The sequence below is a fragment of the Rhinolophus sinicus genome, linkage group LG04, assembly GCF_036562045.2.
Source record: "Rhinolophus sinicus isolate RSC01 linkage group LG04, ASM3656204v1, whole genome shotgun sequence".
Classification (NCBI taxonomy): Eukaryota; Metazoa; Chordata; class Mammalia; order Chiroptera; family Rhinolophidae; genus Rhinolophus; species Rhinolophus sinicus.
The window spans coordinates 95,849,287-95,874,491 of NC_133754.1; the positions used below are offsets into that span (position 1 = coordinate 95,849,287).

The 25,205-nt window shown below is 34.8% G+C and overlaps 1 protein-coding gene across 5 annotated transcripts in view; it reads right to left on the minus strand.

Moving 5' to 3' along the window:
• The window catches only part of PDS5B (PDS5 cohesin associated factor B), a 160,236-nt gene that overhangs the window by 6,642 nt on the left and 128,389 nt on the right, over positions 1 to 25,205 (minus strand). For 3 of the 5 annotated variants that reach the window (XM_019736562.2, XM_019736559.2, XM_019736558.2), the window contains exons 22-31: positions 22,764 to 22,832; positions 21,236 to 21,372; positions 19,040 to 19,163; positions 12,949 to 13,153; positions 10,293 to 10,407; positions 8,385 to 8,517; positions 7,919 to 8,038; positions 6,876 to 6,938; positions 6,130 to 6,275; positions 3,244 to 3,349 (exon numbers count right to left, since the gene is read on the minus strand). In XM_019736562.2, the coding sequence (XP_019592121.1) occupies positions 3,244 to 3,349; positions 6,130 to 6,275; positions 6,876 to 6,938; positions 7,919 to 8,038; positions 8,385 to 8,517; positions 10,293 to 10,407; positions 12,949 to 13,153; positions 19,040 to 19,163; positions 21,236 to 21,372; positions 22,764 to 22,832 (1,218 nt within the window). The remainder of the gene's footprint in view (positions 1 to 3,243; positions 3,350 to 6,129; positions 6,276 to 6,875; positions 6,939 to 7,918; positions 8,039 to 8,384; positions 8,518 to 10,292; positions 10,408 to 12,948; positions 13,154 to 19,039; positions 19,164 to 21,235; positions 21,373 to 22,763; positions 22,833 to 25,205) is intronic. The other 2 variants (XM_019736561.2, XM_019736560.2) reach the window with 1 other exon arrangement.

Sequence of the window (25,205 nt, forward strand, 5' to 3'; positions counted from 1 at the left end):
CTGCCACATGGACTTAAAATCACACTGGAATTTTACAATTGTATAGTCATTTAGAAAAAACTGCCATCTTTTAAATTCATTTTTCCCATGAAGGAACATGGCATGTCCTTTCTCTCTCTTCAAGTCCTCTATGTTTCTCACTTTTGATATTTTATCCACATAGGTTCCCACTACTTCTTTTGAAGGTTATGTTTATATCCATCCATCCATCCACCCACCCACCCATCCACCCACCCTAACTTAACCCAACCTATCTAATTTTGTTGTTGCAATGGTTATTACGAGGTCAATCCCCTTTCCAAATGTATACCTGATATAAAGTAAAATCAGCGGAGTAAAATTAGCTACATACATACATATATACAGATCTATGGCTACCATGCTAAATTCCTAGTTTTTTTATTGCTTCTCTTATTTTTCCAAGAGAATAAAAACAGAAATGAATTTGTCTCTTCTTTGTCATTGTCATACCTTTGACTCCTACTTCATGTCTTCCTGAAATGGTCAAACATTCTAGAACAATTTTAAAAAATAGTGACAGCTGTTTGCTTGTTTTGTTCCTGATTTTTAATAAGAATGCTTCAAGTATTTTGACTTTAAAAAGAATAACTTTGACTAAATCATTCACTACCAATTTAACAGACAAAACTTTTAGCATGTTAAGGATGTATTCTTCAGATAGTAATTTATTAAGAGTACATATTTAAATATCTGTGTCTTCTTTGGCATGGTTATCTTGTTAATATTTTTCTTGTTTGGTATATTGATATGTTACAATATATTAAAAGATTTTTTTAGCATTAAATTATCCTTACAGTCCATAAAAAAATTTTAAAAAAACTATAAATGACTGGTTTTGATTTGTTTAGTATTTATTTAGGTTTTGTACATAACTTAAACATTAACTGTCATTACTCAGAGATACCGTGTTTCCCCGAAAATAAGACCTAGCTGGACAATCAGCTCTACTGTGTCTTTTAGAGCAAAAATTAATATAAGCCCTGGCATAGTTCATATTATATTATTATATTACATTGTATTACTATATTATATTATATTATGTTATATTATGTTATGTTATATTATATTATATTATATTATATTATATTATATTATATTATACTCAGTCTTATAGTAAAATAAGACCGGGTCTTATATTAATTTTTGCTCCAAAAGATGCATCAGAGCTGACTGCCTGGCTAGGTCTTATTTTCAGGGAAACATGGTAGGAAGATAAAAGAAATATTAAATTAGAACTAAATTTAAAGTGCCACCTCTAATTTTAAATGCTAGAATTCATTTTGATGTTCAAAGAGCTGAAGCCGTGGCTGCATTCCTTGATGCTTTGTAAAAGGTTGCTGGTAAACAGGAAACTAATGCTGCTTTCTTGAAAATACCATAAAGTAATTTAGTTTCCTAAATTACGGCCTCTAATTTCTTTTTCATTTTGCACTGCATTGTTTTCAGAACAGAGGGAGTATAAAACTGATGTTAGGAACAGGAAATGTGGAAAATATGTTTCTTGTCAATCTAAAATTTGAACATAAATGTATATGGAGAATAATTCCTTTGCAGTGAAATATGAATGTAAAGCTGGTAGTAGGCAAAGAAGACAGTCCCCTTTCATTGTAACCGGCAGTGCTCTTTCACTATAGTTTATTGGTCTTTAAATTAAACTTCTGTCTCATAATGCTCACCTTTTTGAGGATACTTCAGTTGAAACTATATTAATAAGCCTCTTCTAGTACTTCTGAAAATGAAAGGCCTTCTTTATATCATAAATAAACCTCAAAGGCTCAGAAATTCAAAACTGTTCTACAAAAAAGAAAGACTATTCTGCATTGTTCCATAAGGTAAAAGTAGATATGGAATTTATATATTAAGAATCAAAACAATGTTTCCCAAATTGGGGGGGAGTGCCAGTGTGGGGGTGTGGGTGGCCTAGCTGATGTTTCCAACAAATGGGAGAAACTATAAGCTCCCATGTAAAGCATTTTCAAGCATGTGGTACCCAACTCTCATAAATGATAATGAAGTTTTTTGCACTAAGTGAGAAGTAGGACTAGAAGACATACACCTTTTCCAATTCAAAGATTCTTTTCTACAAATCCAGATAACAGCATTCCTTTTTGACTAAGTGATCAATTTTTCATTCTGCTTGGGTGAAATTTTTAAACAGCCAATAAAAATCAGAATTTACAGCACAGATAGTAAGGATTTAGTAAGAATTTTAGAATTATAATTTTCCTTAAGTGGAAAGAAACAATCTGGCAAAATAAATTACCAGAGAAACCTGAAAATAAACTTCTTGGGCTATACAATGTTGGGCCAGTGGAAGACAGAAAGGGCAGTGATAGTTTAGAGAAAGCAAAAGTAATTATTTTATTAATAACCTTCCACCTCTATTAATTGAGTAAAATCAAACACATTAACTTTTTTATTATGGTAATCATTAAACAAACATATTAACCTTTATGACAATACAACAGCAGCAACAACAATTCATTTGGGCTAATTCATTTATTCTGATAAACCTTACCAGGGAAGCAACCACATTTTACAGATAAAGATACTGATTCAGAAAACCTAATTAGTTACTCAAAAAGTGTTTACAGCTAATCTAGAAAGTCAAAATGTGCCCAGTTATTAAGGCCATCAGGTTTTGCTGGAATACATAATTGTATTCTGTACCTGCCCCAAAACTACCAAATTTGTCTTCAAATGACATTTACAAATTGTGTCTACCATACAAGCTATCACTGCTATTAAGATTTAAAAACTAAAAAAGGACTTTATGAGGACTGTAGCATTTCCTACCTTTACTAGAAGCTTATTTAAAGTAATTAAAGGCTCAAGAAATCAACTAAAATGGAGAAGCCTCTCAGGACCCTCATTCTGTTCCTTTCTCTAAGGCTAAGTCTAAGTTTATTATGTTTAAAACAAAACAAAACAAAACAAAACAAAAAACAAGCAGTTCTGCGTATAGAATTGGTATGTTTGATTCCAAAGTCCTAAAGAATCAAAATTACTTATTAGAATGACAAAAAAATACAAGAAATTCAATATACTTAAATTACATGGTCAACGATAATTATAAACTCAAATTTGTGATTAAAACCATTCAAAGAAAGTCATGTCAAATGTGAGAGTAATATCAACTGGTTTCAGTGTAAAAATTACTTACACAGTGAAATAATAGTAATCATTATTATTATAATGATAAAAGCAAACCAAATAGCTCACCCTTACAAGGTCAGAGTCGTCTCTCTTGTCACTTTTTTTCCCCGGCAAAGGTGAAGACATTGTGTAATCTTCATTTTCACTGTGATCCATTTCAGAACTATCAAGCCTTTTAATATAAACATTTGTAATTGTTATAATCAAATAACCTTAAAAACTTCTTCTGTTCTCTAGTGTAGCTTTATAGCTTTATAGCTTTATGAAACAAAGGTTCATTCTAGTCAAAACAGTATTGATTTTATACGATCATTATTTAGCACCAAATCAACAAACAATGAAATATTTAACAAAACAGGAAAATCGAAAATCACAAATTTAGTTTTCTTCTTCAATCTTTCTAAAACCTAAATCCTATCTTTGAGTGGGAACATAAAGCAAACTAAACCTTTTCTTGCTAGGAAGTTGGACTGGTCTACATTATAGCTTGCCCTGTCCCCTGCCTCTCCTTTATCCCCATTCCATTTTTCCTTCTCACACTTAACACCCTCTAATATGCTAAAGTTATGATGTTTACTACCTGCTGACTACCTTCCCCTGCTAGAAAGTAAGCATGGATCCTCTGTCAATTTTACTTACCAATGTACACTAAAGCACTTGGGTCAGTGCCTGGCATGGACTAGGCACCCAACAAACACTTGCTCTCATGCACTGGTATAAAGGCTCAGTCTTCTGTCATCGGTGAGCTCATCCTTATTTAGTTTTAAAAACCATGTAAACATCACTGAATCCTGAATTTCAATCTCTGGCTCAGAAGCTGCCTTGAGCTCTAGAGACTCACATATCCAGTTGCCCACTCACTTGAATTTCTAATAGACATCTAAACTTTAACACAGCCAGAATAGTTGGATATTCTTTTCCCCACCTTCCCAACACACACACACACAGACCCCCCCCCCCCCCCCCCGCCCAAGGATCCTACATCTCAGTTAATGGCACGACCATCTATAATGGAATTCAGGCAAAAAACCCAGGACACATCCTTATACCCTCCTTTCCCTAACTGTTCACATCTAATCCATTAGCAAGACCATTTGGATCTAGTGAGAAAATAAATCCCAAATTTATGTACCTACCATCTTCCTCCCTCTTCATCCCTTTCCTATGTTACTATTAGCTGACTCCTACTCAGGTTCTCTAACTCAATTCTAGCTCCTCTATTCTCCATAAATAATCAGGGCAATCTTTTAAAAGCACAAATTAGATCACTAGATTCCACAACAATACCTTCCAGTTGTACTTAAAAGTTAAATCCAAATTCCTTACATTACTCACAAGTCCAAACATCACCTGGCTACCTCTCCACTTCACCTCTTGCCATTACCTCTCTCATTCCTACTCTCTAACCAAGCTAATCTCTCCAACCAATCTGGCTCATTCTCTTAGAAAGTCCTAGCGAACAGTGGGAATTTGGAGAAAAAAGTGACAAAATAGTCTAGTCAAAGTCTGAAAGAAAGTTTAACCAAAGTATGATGAAAAAGTATAGTAGGGAAAGTAGGTGTCATTTGTTTTGAATAACAATGGGAGATGAGGACAGGGTAAAACAATAATCGTCTTGAAAGCAAACAGGGGAGCCAATTAAGATTTCTGAGCAATGGAATAACCTGAAACCAGAAACATTTAAAGAACTTCTCTAGCAGTGATATGATCTACATAGCCAGAAGAATAAGGACAGGAAACAGCCAAATACTACAATAACTAAAGAAAGGGAATGAATGAAATGATAGTAAAAAAGAGAAGTATAAAACATTGTAGAGAAAAACAGCTGGCAGAACCTAGCATGGGGAGAGTCAAAGACAATTTTGAAGCTCTTAGCTTAGATGATTTGGGTGAATTAGATCATCTTTGATTCTAACCAGGAATTCAAGGAGATAAACCAGTAATTTAGGAAATATTCTGGTCATGTTCTGGTATGAGAATGTCCACTAGAAAATGTCTACATGATATGGCTGAAGGGTCACTTAGGTATTAGCTGTTAATATGCATTAATATAGGAATCTCGAGTAAACAAGAGCTATAGACATAATTTTTGTTCTATTTCTATTGTATTATGTACCATTCAACAATTTATTCATTACAAGGAAATTAATAAGCTATTTTAGAATGTCTCCTCCCTTCTCTACTAATTAGTTATGAACAATGCAAAAGTCAACAGTCTTTCATAGTAGCTTAACAAAACCAATAAACAGTAGCAGCTTAGCCTGTACAAGGCTGTGCTGCTAACCAATGATGTACTAAGCACTATGCTAAAATGAGACAGTGAAATGTTTCCTTTTCTTCTTTCTTAAAAAGAAAAACATCTCCTAGAGAGCATGATTTAAAAGTACATTTTAAAAACTATTTTTAAACAACCAAAAAAGTTTATACATGTACATGGCAAAAAGAAACTTAAACCATACCAAATAGTATAAAATGATCTCCATCCTGCACTGGATCACCAGGAAGATGTGGTGTATTCTTACCGAAACTTTATGCATATACAGCAAATGGGAATACAGATCCTTTTTAAAAACTCAAACACTGTCATACTGTTCTATTTGCCTTTTCATTCAACAATGTATTGTAGAAATTCTTCATATTAGCTCCTACCTCATCATTTTTAATGACTGTGTATTACACTGTATAGATGTACCATCATTTAAGTGTTACAATTGATAGATAATGGAAATTAGATTACCCCCACAAGCTAGAATATGGAAGGCTAGATGGAGTACCTACCTGAGCAAGGACATTCATATGAACTTGTAAATGGCCACTGATATTAAATGGTATGCACTGATTTCCACTCACTGAGGTTAGATATTTTGAGTTATTTTAGTTCTCATAACCTTGCTGGGATCCGTAAATATAATCCTTACATTTACAAAAGGCTGATATTTCTTATGTACGTACCTCCCCTTTATTCTTCCTGGAGAGCTTGGGTTTGAGCTGCTGCTGGCATTGCTGACCGTTTCCATCCGGGATGACTTTGTCTGGGACTGTTTGCCTGCTGACGAGAGCGGCTTATTAACAGCTCCCAGAACATTGGTTGTTTTAGGCTGAAAGGAAAAACGCATGTCTCTTTCTATTTGATTAAAGCCCAAAGACATTAGTAAAGACAATAGTAAAGAACTATTAATAATGTCTCTAGCAAAGTATTTACAATACAAAACAAGAAAATGTGCCTATCCTTAAGCAAAATAGAATGATAAATTAAGTATCAGTTGAATGAATTAAAAACTGTATAGACAACCTAAGAGTCAAGTTTCTTAGTTATTTGGACGAAAAGGCTTACACAGAAAGTGAGAAAAAAAATGAAACGTATAGTCAACAATGAAAATAGACAATTAGACTCTTGCTATGGAAGGACATCAGCAAATGCCTTTTAAGATTTATATCTTGATATTACAGGATAAGATAATTAAGGATCAAAGTCCCTAGAGCTTTATAATAAGCTAAAAAATAAGTCCATGTACTTTAGCTTACATCTACATAGTAAATATAACTATTTCTTACTAGTAAATGGAAGATATTTAATAATAATATTTTATAACTTTAGATATACCAATTCTTAAAGAAATACAAAATAACATAATTATGCCAATAATCACACTAAAATAAACTACTGCATAAAAATTAAAACAATTCTCAAAACGTACTTTTCCAGGAGTGAAAAATGATTTCATTTCTGGAGGCAGGTAATTTTTGGTGTTACTGAAGTTCTACAAGCAAGGGAAAAAGATGTAGTTGGTGAATACTGAAACACTATCTGTGACGAGGTTCAAAAGCCAACAGAGCATAGTGCCGCTTTGTTTTAAAGTATATAATAAAACACATATTTATTTAAACCAAATAATCAGTTGAAACACAAATTTCCACTGATTTCAATCACTGATTTCAAATATTATAAGCTTAAACTAACCTTGTACCAACTCCAATATTAACGAAACATATTCAAGTTCTAACATGCTAGAGTCTAAGAGTGCATCAGAAAGCACATGCTTCTGTAATAACTCCACAGAAGAGACCACATACACTCCTGCCATCTGAAACACAGCAGGCGAATGCTTACAAGCAGACAGCTGTTTTTAGTTACTGGGCGAATCTACAAGGCTGCTCCAAATTTCTATACACTAGTAAGATCTTAACTGGTATTTTGCTAAAAAAAGAAAAAAAGAAGGTAGTGGCAGTTTCTGTACTCGCAGTTACACAATAGGCCTAGGTATATTATGATACTCTAAGGGAGATGCTGGAAAACCTTTGACATCTCCTACAATATTTGAGTTTTACAATAGTGAGAACATTCCTGTCACATTACTAGGGTCTTGGGCCTGCGTCAAGTTCTCTGCTTGTCTCCTCACACCAGCTGTAGTCTCAGTGAAGGTCTTGTAACTGCTGTCAGCACTCCCCTCCCCTCCCCTCCCCATTTTGGGTCAATGGCCACTAACCCAGATCCAAGCGCTTTGCCCACCTTTCTGCCTGAGCCCTTAGACCGGTAGAACACTGCGCACAACTCTATGTCCTGCTAACTAACCTTGACCTTGCTCATGTCCTCCAGGTTGGCCTATATTCTGGCCTCGAGGCGCTCTGCCCATCACATTAGTAGTAGGCTGGTTCTCGATCCTGATTCTTCATGACCTTCCCACAATCTAGTGCTTAGACGTTTTAGTTCAATTTACACGAAAAATTCTCAAATAACTACCTTGTCAGGCTGGGTGAAAAAACGAGCTGGCAGGACTGGATCTTTGGGAGATTCCAAACTGTACGTGGTGCTCTTGGACATGATGATGTTCATGGCAACATCACACACAGTATACAGTTTCTGTAACGGCATGAGGCAAACGCGCTGCTTAAATTGGCATCCTAGTCTCGGCATTAGGAGTAGTTCCAGAACATACATTCAGTATGCAGTTTTCAGTGCAATAGTGCTAAGTTAAAATGCTCACACCACTGGTTTCATTAGTTTATTAGCAACAGTATTACTACTAATTCTATACTAGCAATTCTACATTAGTAAGTCTAATTATGACTAATAGAAATACTATTATTTACTACTAATAGAAAAGATAATATTTGACATTATCTACAAATACTACAGATGTTCCATCCGCTACATTCAAATGCTTAAATTGACATGGAATCATAACTATTTATAAAGAATTACATACTTCATTCATTTTTGTGTCATCTGGTCCTTGGGCATCTTTTGTTTGTTTAATATTTTCTACCATCTTTCTGATAAATGCATGGCTGTTATTTTCATTTTTAGCCATTAATATTTCTAAAACGAACCACAGACATCTAAGAAAAAAACAAAAAAGAAAGAGAAACAGAGAGAAAAATTGGTTGTTAAGTACAGATACAGTAATTCTAAATATAAATATAACGAACTCCGGGAGCGGAAAAAATTAAAAAGAAAACAGCTATAAGTCAACAGAGAAAAAAGATATGTCACACATACATATCACAACACATCAGCAATGTATGTTTGAGTTCATAAGAACCCTTCTCAAAGTCTCACTAATTTTCCCAGGGAGGAAGGTTAAAAAGAAATAAATGGTGGAATGAAGTGATCTTAACTTCTGGCTGTGACAGGAAGGGAAGACTGCTTAAAGGAATAAACTGGGCCACGAATAAAGTGAAGCCTCAAATACTCAAGACTGACTATAGTCCCAGTTGGAAGTCTTCAAGAAAACATAACTACCTTACTTAATAGTTAAGAATCTTCATCAGTAAATTAGAGAGGAAAAAGTCATGGCTGACAACTAAACATACTATCTTTGCTTAGAGGGAAAAATTAAAAGAAAGTTTTAGTTCTAAAGTTATCTCCGTTTTAAAGTTAATTACAAAAAAAATTCTAGTTTTTAAGAAAAAAACAAAAGTGCTTTGTCTCTGTAGTATACAGACCAAATGGGACAGAGTTATAGCACAGAGAAAAAAAGCAATGGCAGAAGAAGAGAGAAATGCTAAGCAAGGTATCCTTCTAGAAAGGAAAAAAATAACCTTCAGGATCTCAGGTCTAGAATAAATCCTTCTGGAGTGGCTGTCTCATAGACTGGAGCTACTCATGGCTGTACAGGGACAATTTAGAGATACAACCAAAAATGTTCAGTAAATTCTAAAGAGTATTTCATCTGTTCCAAATTTCAACTGTCTCTGGAAAAGGGGTTGTTAGAAGTTTTCATTAGTTATAATTACTCTAACATAGAATTCATTTTGGGAGACCTAATTGCTTATTTTTTAAAAACAGAAACTGTGCCAAGTTATCAGTAATTTGATTTTATTTTCTTGAAGCATCTCAAATATTTAACTTTAAAATATTTCTATGAATTAAGAAATCAAGAGTTATTTTCCTTTAATAGGAAGCTAAAGGCATAATAAATTAATTTAAAATCACAAAGTCATCCTTTATTGTAACAGAAAAAGGACCAGGGTCTCAAACTTATTTAAAGAACTATGCTTTTCTTATAAAAATTCCTCTAAATATCATTATAGTCCTCTATTCCACACCTAGACACATATGCTTTTCTGGCCTCTCAATAATAATCTCTGAAAAAATTACAACTGTAATGAACTTTATTTAGAAAATCAATGAAGTAGTAAGTGAGAGTCGTCCCTTATTATCAACTTGGCCTATTATTAAATTAGGCCATTTTCTAGTTCTTATGGAGGAAAATAAGTTACTGCGTAGAAAGTGTGTTTATTGTGTGAATACAGGAGAGCATTACTTCCCTCCACATGAGAATCTATACAAAGTTTTAGAAGAAGGTAGGAAAAGAACTGGAATGGAAACTTTTAATGGATTGCTTCAATAGAAAAGAAATGCCAGACTGGTAGAGAAATGGAACAGTATACAGTAATTATGCTAAACTAAGTTTTGGGAAATTATGTAAGAAATGAAATATGAAGAGGTGGTATGAAAAAAGAAAAATAAGAGAACAAATAAGGGGAAGAACCTTAAATTCCTAAGAAATGAAAGAAATCTAACAAACTAATTACAATTGAGATTCCATTATCAGCAGGAAAAGGGAAAAAAACTTTCAGAAAACAGGAAAATGGGATGGAACAAGTCTTACTCTTTAACATCTTTAAGTTGTTCAATATCCTGTACTTTGACATAATCTGGGTCATGTGCCAAAAGGTGAATTGTATATGGAACAACATACTCTGGTAGAAGAGACAATAGTTTTTCTGAAAAAGAAAAAAAAAAGAGAGAGAAATAAAACAAAAACAAAATAAAAACATCCAGGTTAGAAAATCAAATCTTACTGACTCGCTCTCTTTCTCTCTCTCTGATACTATTATTTCCTGCATCCCAACAGTACCACAATATGGCTAGAAGAAAAATATATTGAAGTACCCAGTTGAGGTACACCATAAATTAAACAGTTTACTCATCCATCCATCCATCCATCATGTCCAATACTGAAATGCCTATTAAATGCACCATATGCTGAGGTCACAGGACAATTCTTTCAGTTTTCAAATGCATATGGGAAAAAAGTGACCCAAACAAACTATGTCTAAGACTAAGAAAGATAAGATCTATTTTTCTTATTATAAATAGCCCTATGTTCAACATTCCCTTGTAAGCTGCTGAGCAAAATGAAAAACTAGTACATTTTTAGAGTTAGTGTGGCACAACAGTAGAGAGTAAAGATTTTTGATACTATTTGTAGTATCAAAGTAAAAAGTATTTGATACTATCTGTAACAGAAGAATAGATATAAAAGAACAAACTTAAGAGTTTCTAGGACATTTTAAGTAAAAAAGAAACATTTTTATAGTTTAAAAGATTTTTGTATTTTCACTGAGATCAGCATATTCCATTACAGGTTAGAACTGTAACCTTAACTAACTTTAATAAAGGTTATCTAAAAAGGCCAGACTGCATATTCTGAACATATCCTTTTACATTTCCTAGCTTCAAAATAAAATTTTAAATTAGATGTTCAACCTGGAGTACAATAATATATGTGTCAATGAGGTACCAAGTTCTATTTCTATTGCTGAACTCAAAGAGAATAGTCTGTGTGTAATGCCATTCATTTCAAGGCAGGTATGGAAGAAAAAAGTACCAAGGTTCAAAATTCAGTGAAACTCAAATTAAACTCTACCAAATATTTATTGACTGCTTACAATTTTTCAGGCTTACTATTTTAAATATAAAGATGAATAAGACTAGATAGAGCCCTAAAGCATGAACGGAGACAGAAGCTACACCTCAGTGTGGAAGGGGCCCTAACTTAGGAACAGCTAACAGCTACTGAGTACATCTTTGGACCATGCATTACGCCAGTTATATATGTAACTGTTTAATCCTCATAACAACCCTAAGAAATGAGTATAATTATACCAATTCTACAAATAAAAACTAAGGCTCACATTGCTAAAATAACATGCCCAAACACAACTGGTAAATGGCAGAGGTGGGATATGACTGCAGAGCACTCATTTTTAAAAAGATGAGGAAGGAAGAGAAAGAAAGAGGGTCCCAGTGATGTGGTAACACCAAAAACTATGTATTTTAAAGGATCTAAAAGGTGCAAACCACACTTGTTGGTTTTGTTTGTGTTTGTCTGGAAGGGGGAGGCAATTTCCAGACAGAGTTGACAACAGGGAAAATGGATGGCTGAACATGTTTCAAATAATCCTGAATACAAGGAGCATGAAATTTATAGGAGGGAGTGCTAAAGCTTGAAACTCAGGCTGAGTGTGAACTATAAAGGGCTATGTTACTGAGATTCAACTGGATCCTATGAACCATGAAGAACCAGCACAGATTTCAAGCAGTCAGTGATTCTAAAGCAGTCCAGTCTGCTTTAGAAAGGTAATTCTGCTAGCTGTGTGGCACAGCTGGAGGTGGGTCAGGGGCAGGGAAACACTTACACAGGGATATACATCAATCCAAGAGAATACAGCAGGGTGGGAGAGCTGAGGAGAAATGTTCCAAATAGCCAGAGGAAGAATGAAGGATTTGGTGACCAATGAGAAGGGGGAAAACGTATTTCTTGTGACTTGGAAAACCGGATGATTTTAATGCTGTTAAATAAGTTGTAAAGGTCAGAGAGGCACAAAAACTAATAACGTGGATATGGTGAAGTGAGCAGATTAAAAATAGGCACAGAAACATCTGATATTAACGTCAGCTACAGGTGAGACCAACCAGCAAAGATCAAAGACCTGTATTTTTTTAAAAACAGTATTTTTTTGAAAGACAGTACAAACTGCGGCCCGCGGGCCAACTGTGGCCCATGATCCATTGTTAATTGGCCCGCAGCAAATTCCAAAAATATATTTAATTTACTTAAGTAAACCAGGTGAGGCAATACGTACTTCACCTCAAGTGAGTGGCCCGGCTGTTTGTGTATTTTACCGCATATGGCCCTTGTTGAAAACCATTGAAAAAAGTTTGGACACCCCTGACTTAGACTATGTATACAAACGTACACATTTCACTGTTCTATTAAAAGTACCTCCATGCAATGTCACTGCTTGTTTCCCTTGGCCATTTCGTCAGTTACACAGAGATAATGGGTTGATATTTAAATACCCACACATCTGTATTTTAAACATGAACTTTTTAAAGGAAAAGCTATTATTGAAAAATGGTAACTTCTTATTCAATGAGTGTTGATTAGAATATAATAAATAACAGTAACATTGTTTTGTGTTCTATAAAACAAAAGTGACAGGCAGGAAAGTAGACTTCTCCTTCTCATGTATGCTCACCACTAACAGCTGCGTGTTGCTTCAGATACTCGCGTCGCACGTTTATGTTTTTTACGAGACACTGCCTGGCGTGAGCTCTTCTCTCTTTCACAGGGTCTTTGGCACAGAGTGCACAGATTGCCATGTACTCGAGGGGAAGCCGCAATCGGGAAAGGCCTTTGTGAAGTTTCTGAGCAAATACTTGTCTTACTTGGTAGCACTCGTCCTGTGAAGACACAATTATTCCATCCCACATGTTATCCACATGGCAGCAAAGAGTAGTAACTTAAGACACAAAATCTGCTATCTCAGTAACCAGAGGGGTAAACGCAGCAAGTTTATCCATGACCATTGCTTCAGCTCACAAGACTGAGATATTGTGACAAGTTAATTTATACGCTGGAGTATTTACCTGGACCCTAGTTACTACCAGTTACATGTGTCAGAAAATAATGACGGTACTTCTAAAACAGATAAAACTTGTAAATATAAATCCACCCTAACTTAAATAAAGTATGAAAAAAATAGTTTCAACACAATCTCATAGTTAGCTTTTTCATTTACCGAGAAACATAAAACTGTCCTATTTACATATTTTAGTTCTACTGTTTTTTTAAAAAAAACTATTCGAAATAAAATGCACAACTTTGAAGGCAAGCGTTACTAATTAATTTGAGAAACACAAAATTACTTTTTGTCCCACCAATCTGCTCATTACCCTGCCTCTGCTTTCCTCATCCCCCCTTCTCCTAAACCACCCACGGGCACTCTCCTAGCTAACAACTCCTCATGGTCACAACAGCTCCTGTATCCTCCAGAAAGCTGCAATCTCCACTCTGCATCCACCTGTGCCCTCCTGGCCTTCTGTGTGTCTCCAGCATCGCATTTAGTACACAGTATTAAATCGACCAGTTTACATCTCTGTCTTACCCATTGGTGCTCGTCCCTTCAAGGTAAGAACTATGCTTTTCCTCAGCTTTGTGCCTCTAAGCCAAGCACAGTACCTAACAGATTATCAGAATTTATTCTAAACTATAGGGAAAAGCGCGGTATGACCTTTGAATCACATGAGACATACAGTGACCTTCCATGTGACCCACAAAGACCTTTAAAATTATACCTTACTTTCCACCAATTATAACAAGGTGTGGAGTAGTTCGTATTCTTGCAATTTTATGTACATTATTTCTTCTATCTTAGAATGTTCATTTTGTTTTTCTTCAAAACCTAGGTCATGACATCTTGCCCTCCTTATCTTTAAATCCTTATTTTATGTTATCTTTTTTCATTTAATTTAAACTTCAGTTTCTTATAATACCAAAACCTTTGTAAAAAGTAGTCTAGCTTTCCCAGAAATACTGTCTATTATCTACCCTCACATTCCATGAAACAAGGTTCAAGGTAACTCACTCCTTCCTCAGTATCCCTCCCATGGGGAAGAAGAATCTTCATCATCAATTATGTATTATAAAAACACCAAATTACAAACTGTATTAAGTGAACATATCACAAGTATATTCACATATGAACAGACCACTTGTTAAAAAATTAATCTCCACTCAAACATCCCTGGCCTTAGATGCATTCCAACCAAGACCATGTTTTTGTCACTCTCACCAGTCATTCAGGATCCAGTAACACAATGTAAATTAATTATGTCAATTGTGAATCATGGCAAAAGTAGTAGGATTCCAAAAAGTCATTAAAATGCTGTTAGAGAAGAACTGTCAAATCATGCGAGACAACTGACAGTTAACGAAAGATGAGAAATCTGATGATGATGACGCAAAAGACACATCAAAAGAGAATCAGCTGAACAAAGACTTAGAAGATGTACTCCTGGGAATGGAGGAAGTCTTCAAATACTTGTTCTATGCAAAGATGACTATACTTTTGACTGTTATAAAAGTTAAGTGTAAAGGACAGAATAATACAATTTTTATCAGGAAAAAACACTCTCAAAAAAGCAAACCTTTGATACTTTCATGGTTACGGTTATACCAATAATTGGCTCAGTATTTTTTAAAAAAGGAGATGGTGTCTCATCCGACAAAATATTTTTCCCCAAAATAAAGTTCCAATCAAAGCTTTTATTCACTACTCAGTATGAATAAAGTCTGAATTTTGAGTAGTCTGCATCTTAAGTAAATTTACATTTAGTGGCCTTTTCTGGTACAAATTATCCTTAGGAATACTTCTAGAATCTTGTAAACAATTCAATTACTTTGTATGCTGCATTTATTATCAATATGTATTTGTATTTTCTGTTTTCTAAGGTTACCTTCTTGGGGGGCTGAAGCCATGAGTTACTCATCTTTGTATTTACATAGCTGTACACAGTAAATTTGAATTGCAAATTCTAAAATACCTTGTTAATTTATTAGATAATGTTAAGATTCATATTACTGAATTTCCACCAGATTTACTTTCTACTCAAATACATGACAATGGTCTTGAGATACAATACTGCTTTTAAAGAACCCAATGCCAGAGAAACCACAGGCACATAAAGAACTACCGCACAAGGCATGTATATATCAGAGGACTGCAGATAATACCCACAGGAAATCAAAAGGAGAGCAGCTGTAAGAATCAGAGCAAGTTTTGTGCAGAGGATTGTGTCTAATCCTTGATTTGCAGAAAGGGTTGGATTTGGATGTGTAGAAATGGGAGGGTGAAAAGAAAGTTAGAGGCAGCAAACTACAGGCACACGAAAGAAAAAAAAAAGGTTCAGTTTCACTGAACTGAGCAAGTAGGTAAAGCGTAGTGTACTAAACAAGAATTTTAAATATATGTTTGAGTCCAAATATTACAAGGGCTTGAACAGCAAGTTGTAAAAGATATGTGACTTTTTCTGAGTATAAGCCGCTACATATTTTTGCCGAGGGGAATAACATGATCAGAACCGTGAGACGGAAATTCAATCAACAATAGAGAAAGTCTCACAATAATCTACATGACAGCTACTGATGGTTACAGCAATAAGAATTAAGAAGATACGAATAAAAAGATATAATAGATATCACAAGACAGAATTATCTGCACTTTTGCAATAAGGTGCAAGGGCAAGCAAACAGTCAAATATAAATCTTCTTGTAGGTCTAAGAAATGTTAGTCATATTTACTTAATGCTATTGAGGCTCTACAGTCAGAAAAGAGTAGATCTGGGAAATATTATGAATTCAGTCTTATAGTCATTGAATATTAAAATTTGAAAATTCTGTTTAGCATTAAAAGTGGGACTGAAGGCTTAAAAAAAAGTTATTGTTGCTAGTACAGGAATGACCTACATAAAAAAATAAGATGGCCAAAGAAGAATGTATAAGGGGAAAAGTTAGCCATGGAAAGATCCTCGTAGAACACATGCATCGCAAGGAAAAGAGAAGAGTCAGAAAATGTAGTCAGAGAAGCACAACAAAAATCAGGGGACAGAAACCAAATAGAGTTTCAAGAAAAAAGTTGCAATGAGCTGTGTCAAATGACACAGGAAGGACATGGCCAATGAAGACCAACGTCATTGGATTTAGGGACTTTAATAGAGCATTTCTAGAAAATAGTGCAGGCTAACGAGTGTGAGATAAGAGGGTGAGAGACAAAGATACAGATTACTTTCTTGAGGTTTGGAGGTTTAAAAATAAGAGACAGGCATGTGGTTTAAAGGATTAGGGAAACATTTGGTTTAGAATAAGGTAACCTCATATGTTTGTAAATTGTGAGAATATGCTGATAATTAACTTCTAACCATTAATTCATGCTCCATAGTCAACAGACTTCCAAAGCAATCGTGTAACTTAGGCAATCTGAACTTCCGCCTTAGGAATCTGGTGACTGAGACAGTAGTAGGTAACAAACACCATGCTAGAAAAGAAAGTCTCTAGAAGTTTAATAAGTGCAAATGATTTTCACACATGGTGGAAGTTTAACATATGTTTGCACATACTGTTACACAAAATTTCAAACAAAGCCTCTCTTTTTACATGTTTCCATATTTTCTTGGTTTTTAAAAAATGTTCTACTTCAATACTAATAGCACCAATACCCTAAGAAATATCTGACCAAGAATCTGATAAATCAACAGAATGCAGGTATTACCAATTTTAAAAAATAATCACATTGGATGTTTTCTTCTACGAAATTTAACACATACTTTAAAAATTTTCACCTTCTTGCAAAATAAGATTATCTCCAAAATTAAGGGGGAAAACTAAACCAGAAATTCCTGGGCTCCTCAAAAATCTCATTTCTCAAGTGGTTTAGTCTAATATCTGAATAACAACACTGAAACTAAAACAAATTATCAACAGGATTTGGAATAACTTTTAAAGACTGCAAATAACCAGAAATTGACAAAACGATTACAATTAAAAAATAGGTAATAGTTTATATGTAGGGTTACACATAGCTGCAATTTTTAAATAAGCAGATGGAAGGGGGATAGAAAGAAAACTTACAACAATCCTTGAAATAAATGCCAAATTCTTACACATAGACTGGAAAAGAACAGGAAAACTAAGTGTAAAATAACCAAATTATGAATGAAAAACTCATACTGGAACATCATATTTACTACCATGGAAGCCCTTTTTCTTTAGTTTTCTCAACGATGCCAGTAACTTATAAAGTTATATAGTTCAAATATTATGTTTCTCTAATATGAAACCCACAAGACTGGAATATGAATCCATTAACATCCCTGTTAATAATTTGAAATTTAAAATGAGTAATAAAGAATGCTTCTTACCAGAAATTAACATCGTTATTATAAAACTATAAACTTCCATATTTTTTCTTCCTTTGAAAAATTAAATATATTCAATGCTCATTATGTGCACATTCTGCATTTGTGAATTTACCTACTCACTAATATTTATTTGTATACCCTCCAAATCAGCACTTGTGACGTTTTCACAGTCATTCCTGAGTGAACGCACTGAGCAGCCAAAATGTGAGCTGCGGTGATGTGTCCAGTGGAGGCTCAACAAGGCCATGCTCTGCCCTCTGGTTTCAGCACTCACTATAAACGATTGTCCTTTTGGTGGTATGTAGTGCCACATTTTTCACATTTTTGTACTTTTTGTTGCTGACTGTTGTTTAAAATAGCTTCCAAGTAGAGTGTTGAAGTGTTGCCTTCTAAGGGCAAGAAGGCTGGGATGTGCCTTCTGGAGAAAATCCGTGTGTTAGATAAACTTCCCCCAGGCATGGGCCGGCCCGGTGGTTCAGGCGGTTAGAGCTCCATGCTCCTAACTCCGAAGGCTGCCGGTTCGATTCCCACATGGGCCAGTGGGCTCTCAATCACAAGTTGCCAGTTCGATTCCTCGAGTCCCGCAAGGGATGGTGGGCTCCGCCCCCTGCAACTAAGATTGAACATGGCAACTTGACCTGAGCTGCCGCTGAGCTCCCAGATGGCTCAGTTGGCTGGAGCGCATCCTCTCAACCACAAGGTTGCCAGTTCCACTCTTGCAAGGGATGGTGGGCTGTGTCCCCTGCAACTAGAAACGGCAACTGGACCTGGAGCTGAGCTGCGCCCTCCACAACTAAGACTGAAAGGACAACAACTTGAAGCTGAACGGCACCCTCTACAACTAAGATTGAAAGGACAACAACTTGACTTGGAAAAAAGGCCTGGAAGTACACACTGTTCCCCAATAAAGTCCTGTTCCCTTTCCCCAATAAAATCTTTTTAAAAAAAAATAAAAAAAACAACTTCCCTCAGGCATGAGGCGCAGTGCTGTCGGCTGTGAGTTCAATGTTAAGGAAACACCTATACCTATACATTAAACAAGGTCATGTACCGACCGACGGATAAAAAGGTTGTGACTAGACACCTGCAGGAACCACCCGTCTGTCCCCTGTGAGCAATGGTTCGGTATTTGCTAATTCAGTGCTTGGAATGACTCTGTGGAACAGAAGTACTACAAGTAATAAGAATCAACTGTACCATGTTAGCAACCCAAAACTCAAACGACAGTTTTAGAACTTGGAAATGTTTCTCCTCCATAACATTTCCAAAACAAGATATACACATTCAAGATGTGTAGCTCCACGTCACTGAGGACGTTTTTCTTCTACAGTCAGGACCCCGCAGACTCCTGCTCCGTGCAGCCCTCCTTACATTGATTGCTAACGCGCACAGCTGGTACTGTTCCAGCGTGATGATTTCATGGTAGCAGGGTTCCTGCGCCAGCTTCACAATAGCGCTCCCAGCGGCGAGCCGCAGGCGTGACATGTCTGGTTTACTGGAAAAGAAGCAAAAGCAAGTGTAAATTACATTTCCAAATATCCGCACCCAAACATTCCTGCTTTCTATAGCTAATTTTGTAACAATTCCTCTGGCCAAGAAAAGGGCAGAAAACAAGTTAGCGATACAAAATGAACACTATACTGTGTTGATCTGACTTTGGAAGGTAGTGTCTAATATTACTGAGTTCTTCTCTGGAATGTAAGTCTGTGCTAAAGTCATTTAATTCTTTCATCCTACAAAAATAGCTTTCACCCAAGCCTGGAAAAACATTTATTTGTTAGCTTAGTTGTTATGCGTTTGCTTACAGATTAGGCATAAAAATGTCCTAACTTGCTAATCAGTCAACTGAAACTACTGCGCTAAGTACAAAAGTAGAATGAAAGCACGTGAGTGGATAAAACACTACCATTTTCATCTGTAATTCAACTTTTCCAAGAGGCTCCTTTAAGTTTAAGGAAAGAAAGCTTCTGCTAAATGGGACACACTTTACAGATTAGCAACTTCTTGACTAGTAACTACATCTGAACAACCCTTCCACATTAGATGATTTACAGGATCTTGGAGGAAGGAGGGAAAGTTGTAACTTAGTCTTCCAAGATCTAATATCTAGTTGGTTTAAGCCCCTTCTTTTCTCTCTCTAAGGATTATGTAAAAACACTGACTGAATGCATGACACCACTAATGTGTTCTCAAGTCACAGGTCTCAGAGCTGGTTTTCATTTCATCTATAGTAACATCCTACGAGCTGTTCTGAGGTAAATCACTCCACCACTGTTTTCTTGTTGCAGTTTATTTAGTATAAAAAGAAATAGTTATAATTAAATACTTTACAACTAAGTTTCTGAAGACCAGGTTTCTATATAAAGCCTTGTTTAAACCTGCAGAACCAATGTAATTCACATCCACTTGCAGAATTCAAGCACACATTTAATTTTGTTAAGGAATACCATGAATAAAAACAAATGAGATGAGATCTAAATATGCACATAATAATGTAATTAATAAATTAAAGGGCAAAAATGTATTCATACTAGGGAAATTTTTTTTCCTCCCGTTATTACGTAAATCCTAAACACTAGCATATACAAATTGTAAAAGTAGAGAGGTGAAGACAATTCATTAGACTAAAAGAAAGTAGACAGATGAGTTGTACGTGTGGAATGGTACACAAAGTTTTATGCAAAAAGTACACCAGGAGCAAAACATACAAGAAGAATAAAAATGAAGATGGAAAGGGAGAAAGCAGCTGGCAGTCACGTTTTTTTTTATACTCTCTCAAAGTCTTTAAGCTAGCAATGTTAAGTGGGGAGGAGTTATCCTCTTATTTTTTTATTACCAATTAGAGGCAATAAATGGCACTTGTGTTTCCACAGAAGCCCAATTTCTAAATTTTAGCTAGCCTGACATAATAAGCACTACCACCATCAATACTTGTAATTACTATGTGCTAGGCAGTGTTTTAAATACCTTAAATATACTAACTTATTCAATTATCATAAGAGCTAGATTGATAGGTTATAATCATTCTCTATGAGGAAACTGAGGCACAGAGACATTAAAGTAACTTGCTAAAGGTCACCTTGTTAGTAAGTGGTGGTGTCAGGATTCGATTCTGGGCTCAGTGTCTATGTTTCCAAACACTATACTACACTACCTCTTTCAAAGAAAACAAAAACAAAAAATGTGTTGAGAAAAATTGTTTTATTTGCATATATTTATACTTCTGGAAACAGATTCAGTAAGTTGCCTTCTACCTAATCTGTTCTTTTTCTTTTAGACATTAACAAGAATATAAAACACCAGTTACTTATTGGTACACTAACATCTTCACACTAGATACTCAAGTAAGTTAATAATTTTTAAAATAATTACGATGTATAGTAGTACCTGTACCAGACATGTGCCTGCCATTCTGAAATAAGCACTGTACAAAAGTATATTATAATAAAATATATGGATACCTACAAAGCAATATTATTTTTTGAAAAGAAACTGAACCATTCAATAATTACACCAGAGGTTGATATTCTGTGCAATCCAAAGAACTCTGAAATAATAATTACATACCTAATTTTCCCCTGTTCCGTCAAGTCTCCATCACTATGCAATATTGTTGTTAGTAATCTTAAGGTAGAAGTTCCTGATTTACTGTGATTATTCTTCATTCCAAGTAGCCATCGAACCATCATTTTAATAGCCTGAATCTATTTAAAAGACAAATCAACAAATAAAACATTCCTGCGTTTTAAAGAAATTCTGTATCAACCTTAAAAAAATGAAAAAATGTTTTTAATTGATGCTTAAGGAAAAAAGGAAGATAATTATTCTTTTCCACATATATGAAGATAACTTGGAATATTTTAAAGATGCCTCACCCCCCCTAGGCGATTGACAAATGAATGATTTAACTAAGAACTAGTTTTTTGTGTGTGTTTTTTTTCAGTTTCCCCAACATACACTCTACCCTTTAGAATCCACAGTAAACTCATGATAACAGAAAAGTTAAGTTCCCAACTGTGAACTGTATTCAATTTTTTGTGTCTCATTGACTATACCACCTCACATTTGTACTGTATTTTGTAATTACGAGGTACCTAAGTACTTTAATATCTTTAATGTTTGCCAACAACCCTTTTTGAAGGGGTGCATTTTATCTCCTTCTCACATATTATCTTAGCTTTTTACAGCTTCAAGTCTCTGAGGTTAAGTGGGTCTTGAACAGTGGCATGTGGCAGATACTCTTAAGATCCCTTTCCTGGGCCACATGGTGAGCATGAAGTCTAATGCAGGTGGCCTGCCTTGCGGTCTAGTACTGCTCACCTATACGGAACTGCTGCTTGAGACCAATGCTGAGAGAACAGGTTTATACTGGAACTTACAAGTATCAAGCGTCATTCAATGCTAAAGGAAGGGCTACTCTACAGGTCTACAGAAATAGAATCTGAAGCTGGAATGTGATAATTAATATATGAAATATAAACACAGACACACACACACCCTGAAAACATTTATAAAAAATGACAACTAGAAAAACAGCAATATTTAATATATTGGTTCCTGGCCTTCGCACCTTGGGCAGTGGACTGAGGTGAGGTCTACAATTATAGATAGATTATTGATGGTTTTAGTAAATCTATACTCTCTACACTGGTGATGAACATTCTTTTATGTGTAACTTCTTATTCAAGGAACTATAGGTTGAATTAAAAAAAAAATTAAAAAAAATTTTTTTTTATCAAAACCCATAGAAAAGATAAACAGTCTTAAAACCTGGATAACCATCTTTACTGAATAGGAGAATGTATATAAGAAAACCAGCACTGTCTTTTGCCATTAAAAGGTTGAGATCAAGAAGCAGCAACTTGGAGTCAGTCTTCAAACTTTTTCTTCACAAATTGGATTTTGTGCAGCTACCCTCAAGGCCTTTGGTTTCTCAGTATTGCCCTATTCTCTCACAACACATGGGCGAATGTATATTAAAAACCTCAATGATTTTAATAGCCATATATCTCTATAATAGGAATAGAAATTTTGACACCTATAATAAGAATACATTAAATATATTAAAATCAACAAATCTATGAATATTACTCACTTTGACCATTGTCTCGGGAGAAACTTCTTCATCTGGAACCCAAAGTTTAGTTGTCTTTTTTCCTGGAAGCTAAAAAAAAAATTAAGGACTTTAAAATGTGAATGTGCCTTCTCATGTTTAGTTTTTAGTAAGTGAATGAAATCGTTATCTTTTGTAGTGCCGGTTATTATATACGACTAAAATACTGTATCTAACCCTATTATTCAGAAAGGTTGAAAAGCCTGTCTTCACTAGTACCCACAGAGCACTGCATGTCCTCACCAGTTGGTTCTTTCTAGGTGTGAGGTCGGGCTGACTTTAACCTCTTTCATACACTACTATAAATAGCCCCTGTTGAGACTAACGGTTCATTTATTTAAGGCAGCTGGCAAGGTCTAGGATTGGGAAAAAAAAAAAAAAGTCAAGGGAGCCAAAAAGTGTAGTTCTTAAATAAGAGAAAAGATATATACAAAAAATCTTGAACAGGGAAAAAAAATTAGAAAGGTTTGCAGTTAAAGATAAGTAACAGAAAACACGCATTAATATCTTCCTGCCTAAATCCCACCAAAATGGCCACACACACACACACACACACACACACACCACAACACCCAGGGCTAGAAAACAAAAGGGACCCAAAAGGCCAGAATCATAAGAAAATTTTGAAAAACACAAAATACACAGTAAAAAATTCAGAGAGCTAGAGGGCTTATCACAGTATATATAATCCTGAAATGATAAGCTGCAGGTACTGAGAGATGTGATTTTATAGTGGCAGCCAGGAAATTAAAGTAAGGTGACAAAACAGATGAACCCAGTTTGGAAGAGTGGAGATGTCATTTGTACCCCCAGCTGATACATGTGATTTCCAGAGGCAACCTAGGAAACAGAAATCAAATAACACCTCAGGGAACCCCCTGGTATTAGGATAGTTACCTGCAACATCTGGGAGGCAAACTCCCTAAATACAGAGTTGAAAGATTTACATACTGCTTGAGAGCAATTCTTTAGTTGAGAAGTACCTTCAAAGTATAAAGGGGAAATCATGAAAAAGGAATCACAAGAGAAACATTCTGATGAAATTTCTGAACTAAGGATGTCAAAAAGAAAAGCTTCCATGAGACAACCTATCCAAAAAAAAAAAGCAAGAATCAGATCAACTTCAGATTTCTCAGCTGCAAGCCTAGACTCCAAAAAACGATGCTGTGAATTTTCTGCAGCGAAGTGATTTGAGACATAGAATTCTAGTATTTAAGAATAAGGGGGGAAATATTTTCAGAAATCGAAGACAGAGAGAAAGTTTCCAAATTATAAGCCATTTTGAAAGAATTACTCGAAGATATACTCCACGAAAATATTTAATTCACAAAAAAATTCAATCTGCATAAATTATCACAAACAGTAAAAACAAACAAATGAAAGAAGTTATCCTAAATAACACCAACAGACTGTCAGGTGGGTTCAAAAATAATAAAACAAAACTAAAACAGATGTGAACAAAACCAATGACAGAAAAATCTAAAAATAATAGGATGGAAAAGCATTAAATGGGATATGGATGAAAAGCATTAAATGGGATATGGATTTATATGGGATACCGATGTAAATAAGATATTGATGTATTTAATAAAAAAATCTTACATCACGATAAAATTCATGAACATTTTACACAACTAGCAGAATATCAAACTAAAACAAAACAAAAATTATTTTTGAAAAATATTCAAAAGGTTCACTATCACGGAAAACTTGAAAATAACTCTTTCTAAATCTGATAGAAGTTGAAATGAAAAAAGGTATAGGAAATACATGCAGAAATATAAGGAATACATAAGGATAAAATATTCAAGGATTAAAAATAATCAAAGCTGGCATTCTTCATAAATATATTTAAAAATAAAAATAAAAGAGTTTAACAAGAAAGACAAATATAAGATCAAAATAATTCCCCAAATCAACCACAAAAACTTTTAGAACATATGGGAAACTAATTTTATGACACTGGAGTAGGAAAGGACTTCTTAAACAAGATTTATAAAGTATTAACTACAAAAGAATGATAAATTTAACCACATTAATAACTTTTACCTGAAAATAACATAAAATATCAGACATCAACTGTAACTCAAAAAAAAAAAACTAATAAGTTTTGTTCAAAGCACACCATAAAGGGAGTAAAAAGACACACAATAAATGAGATTTTTATGAAGATATTGCAATAGGTACTTGAAAAAGTATTCTGTGTAGAGTACCTCTGAAAAAAAACACAATCCAGGAAAAAAAGGGCAAAAGACATCAAAAGGAATTTCATTAAAGAGGCAACATGAAGACAACTAGACATATAAACAATTAATAACCAGGGAAATGCAAATTAAAACTATAATGAGACATTATTTTATATCAATTAGATGGGAAAAAATTAAGAAATCTGACAATAACTGATGTTATACACGGCTGATAGGA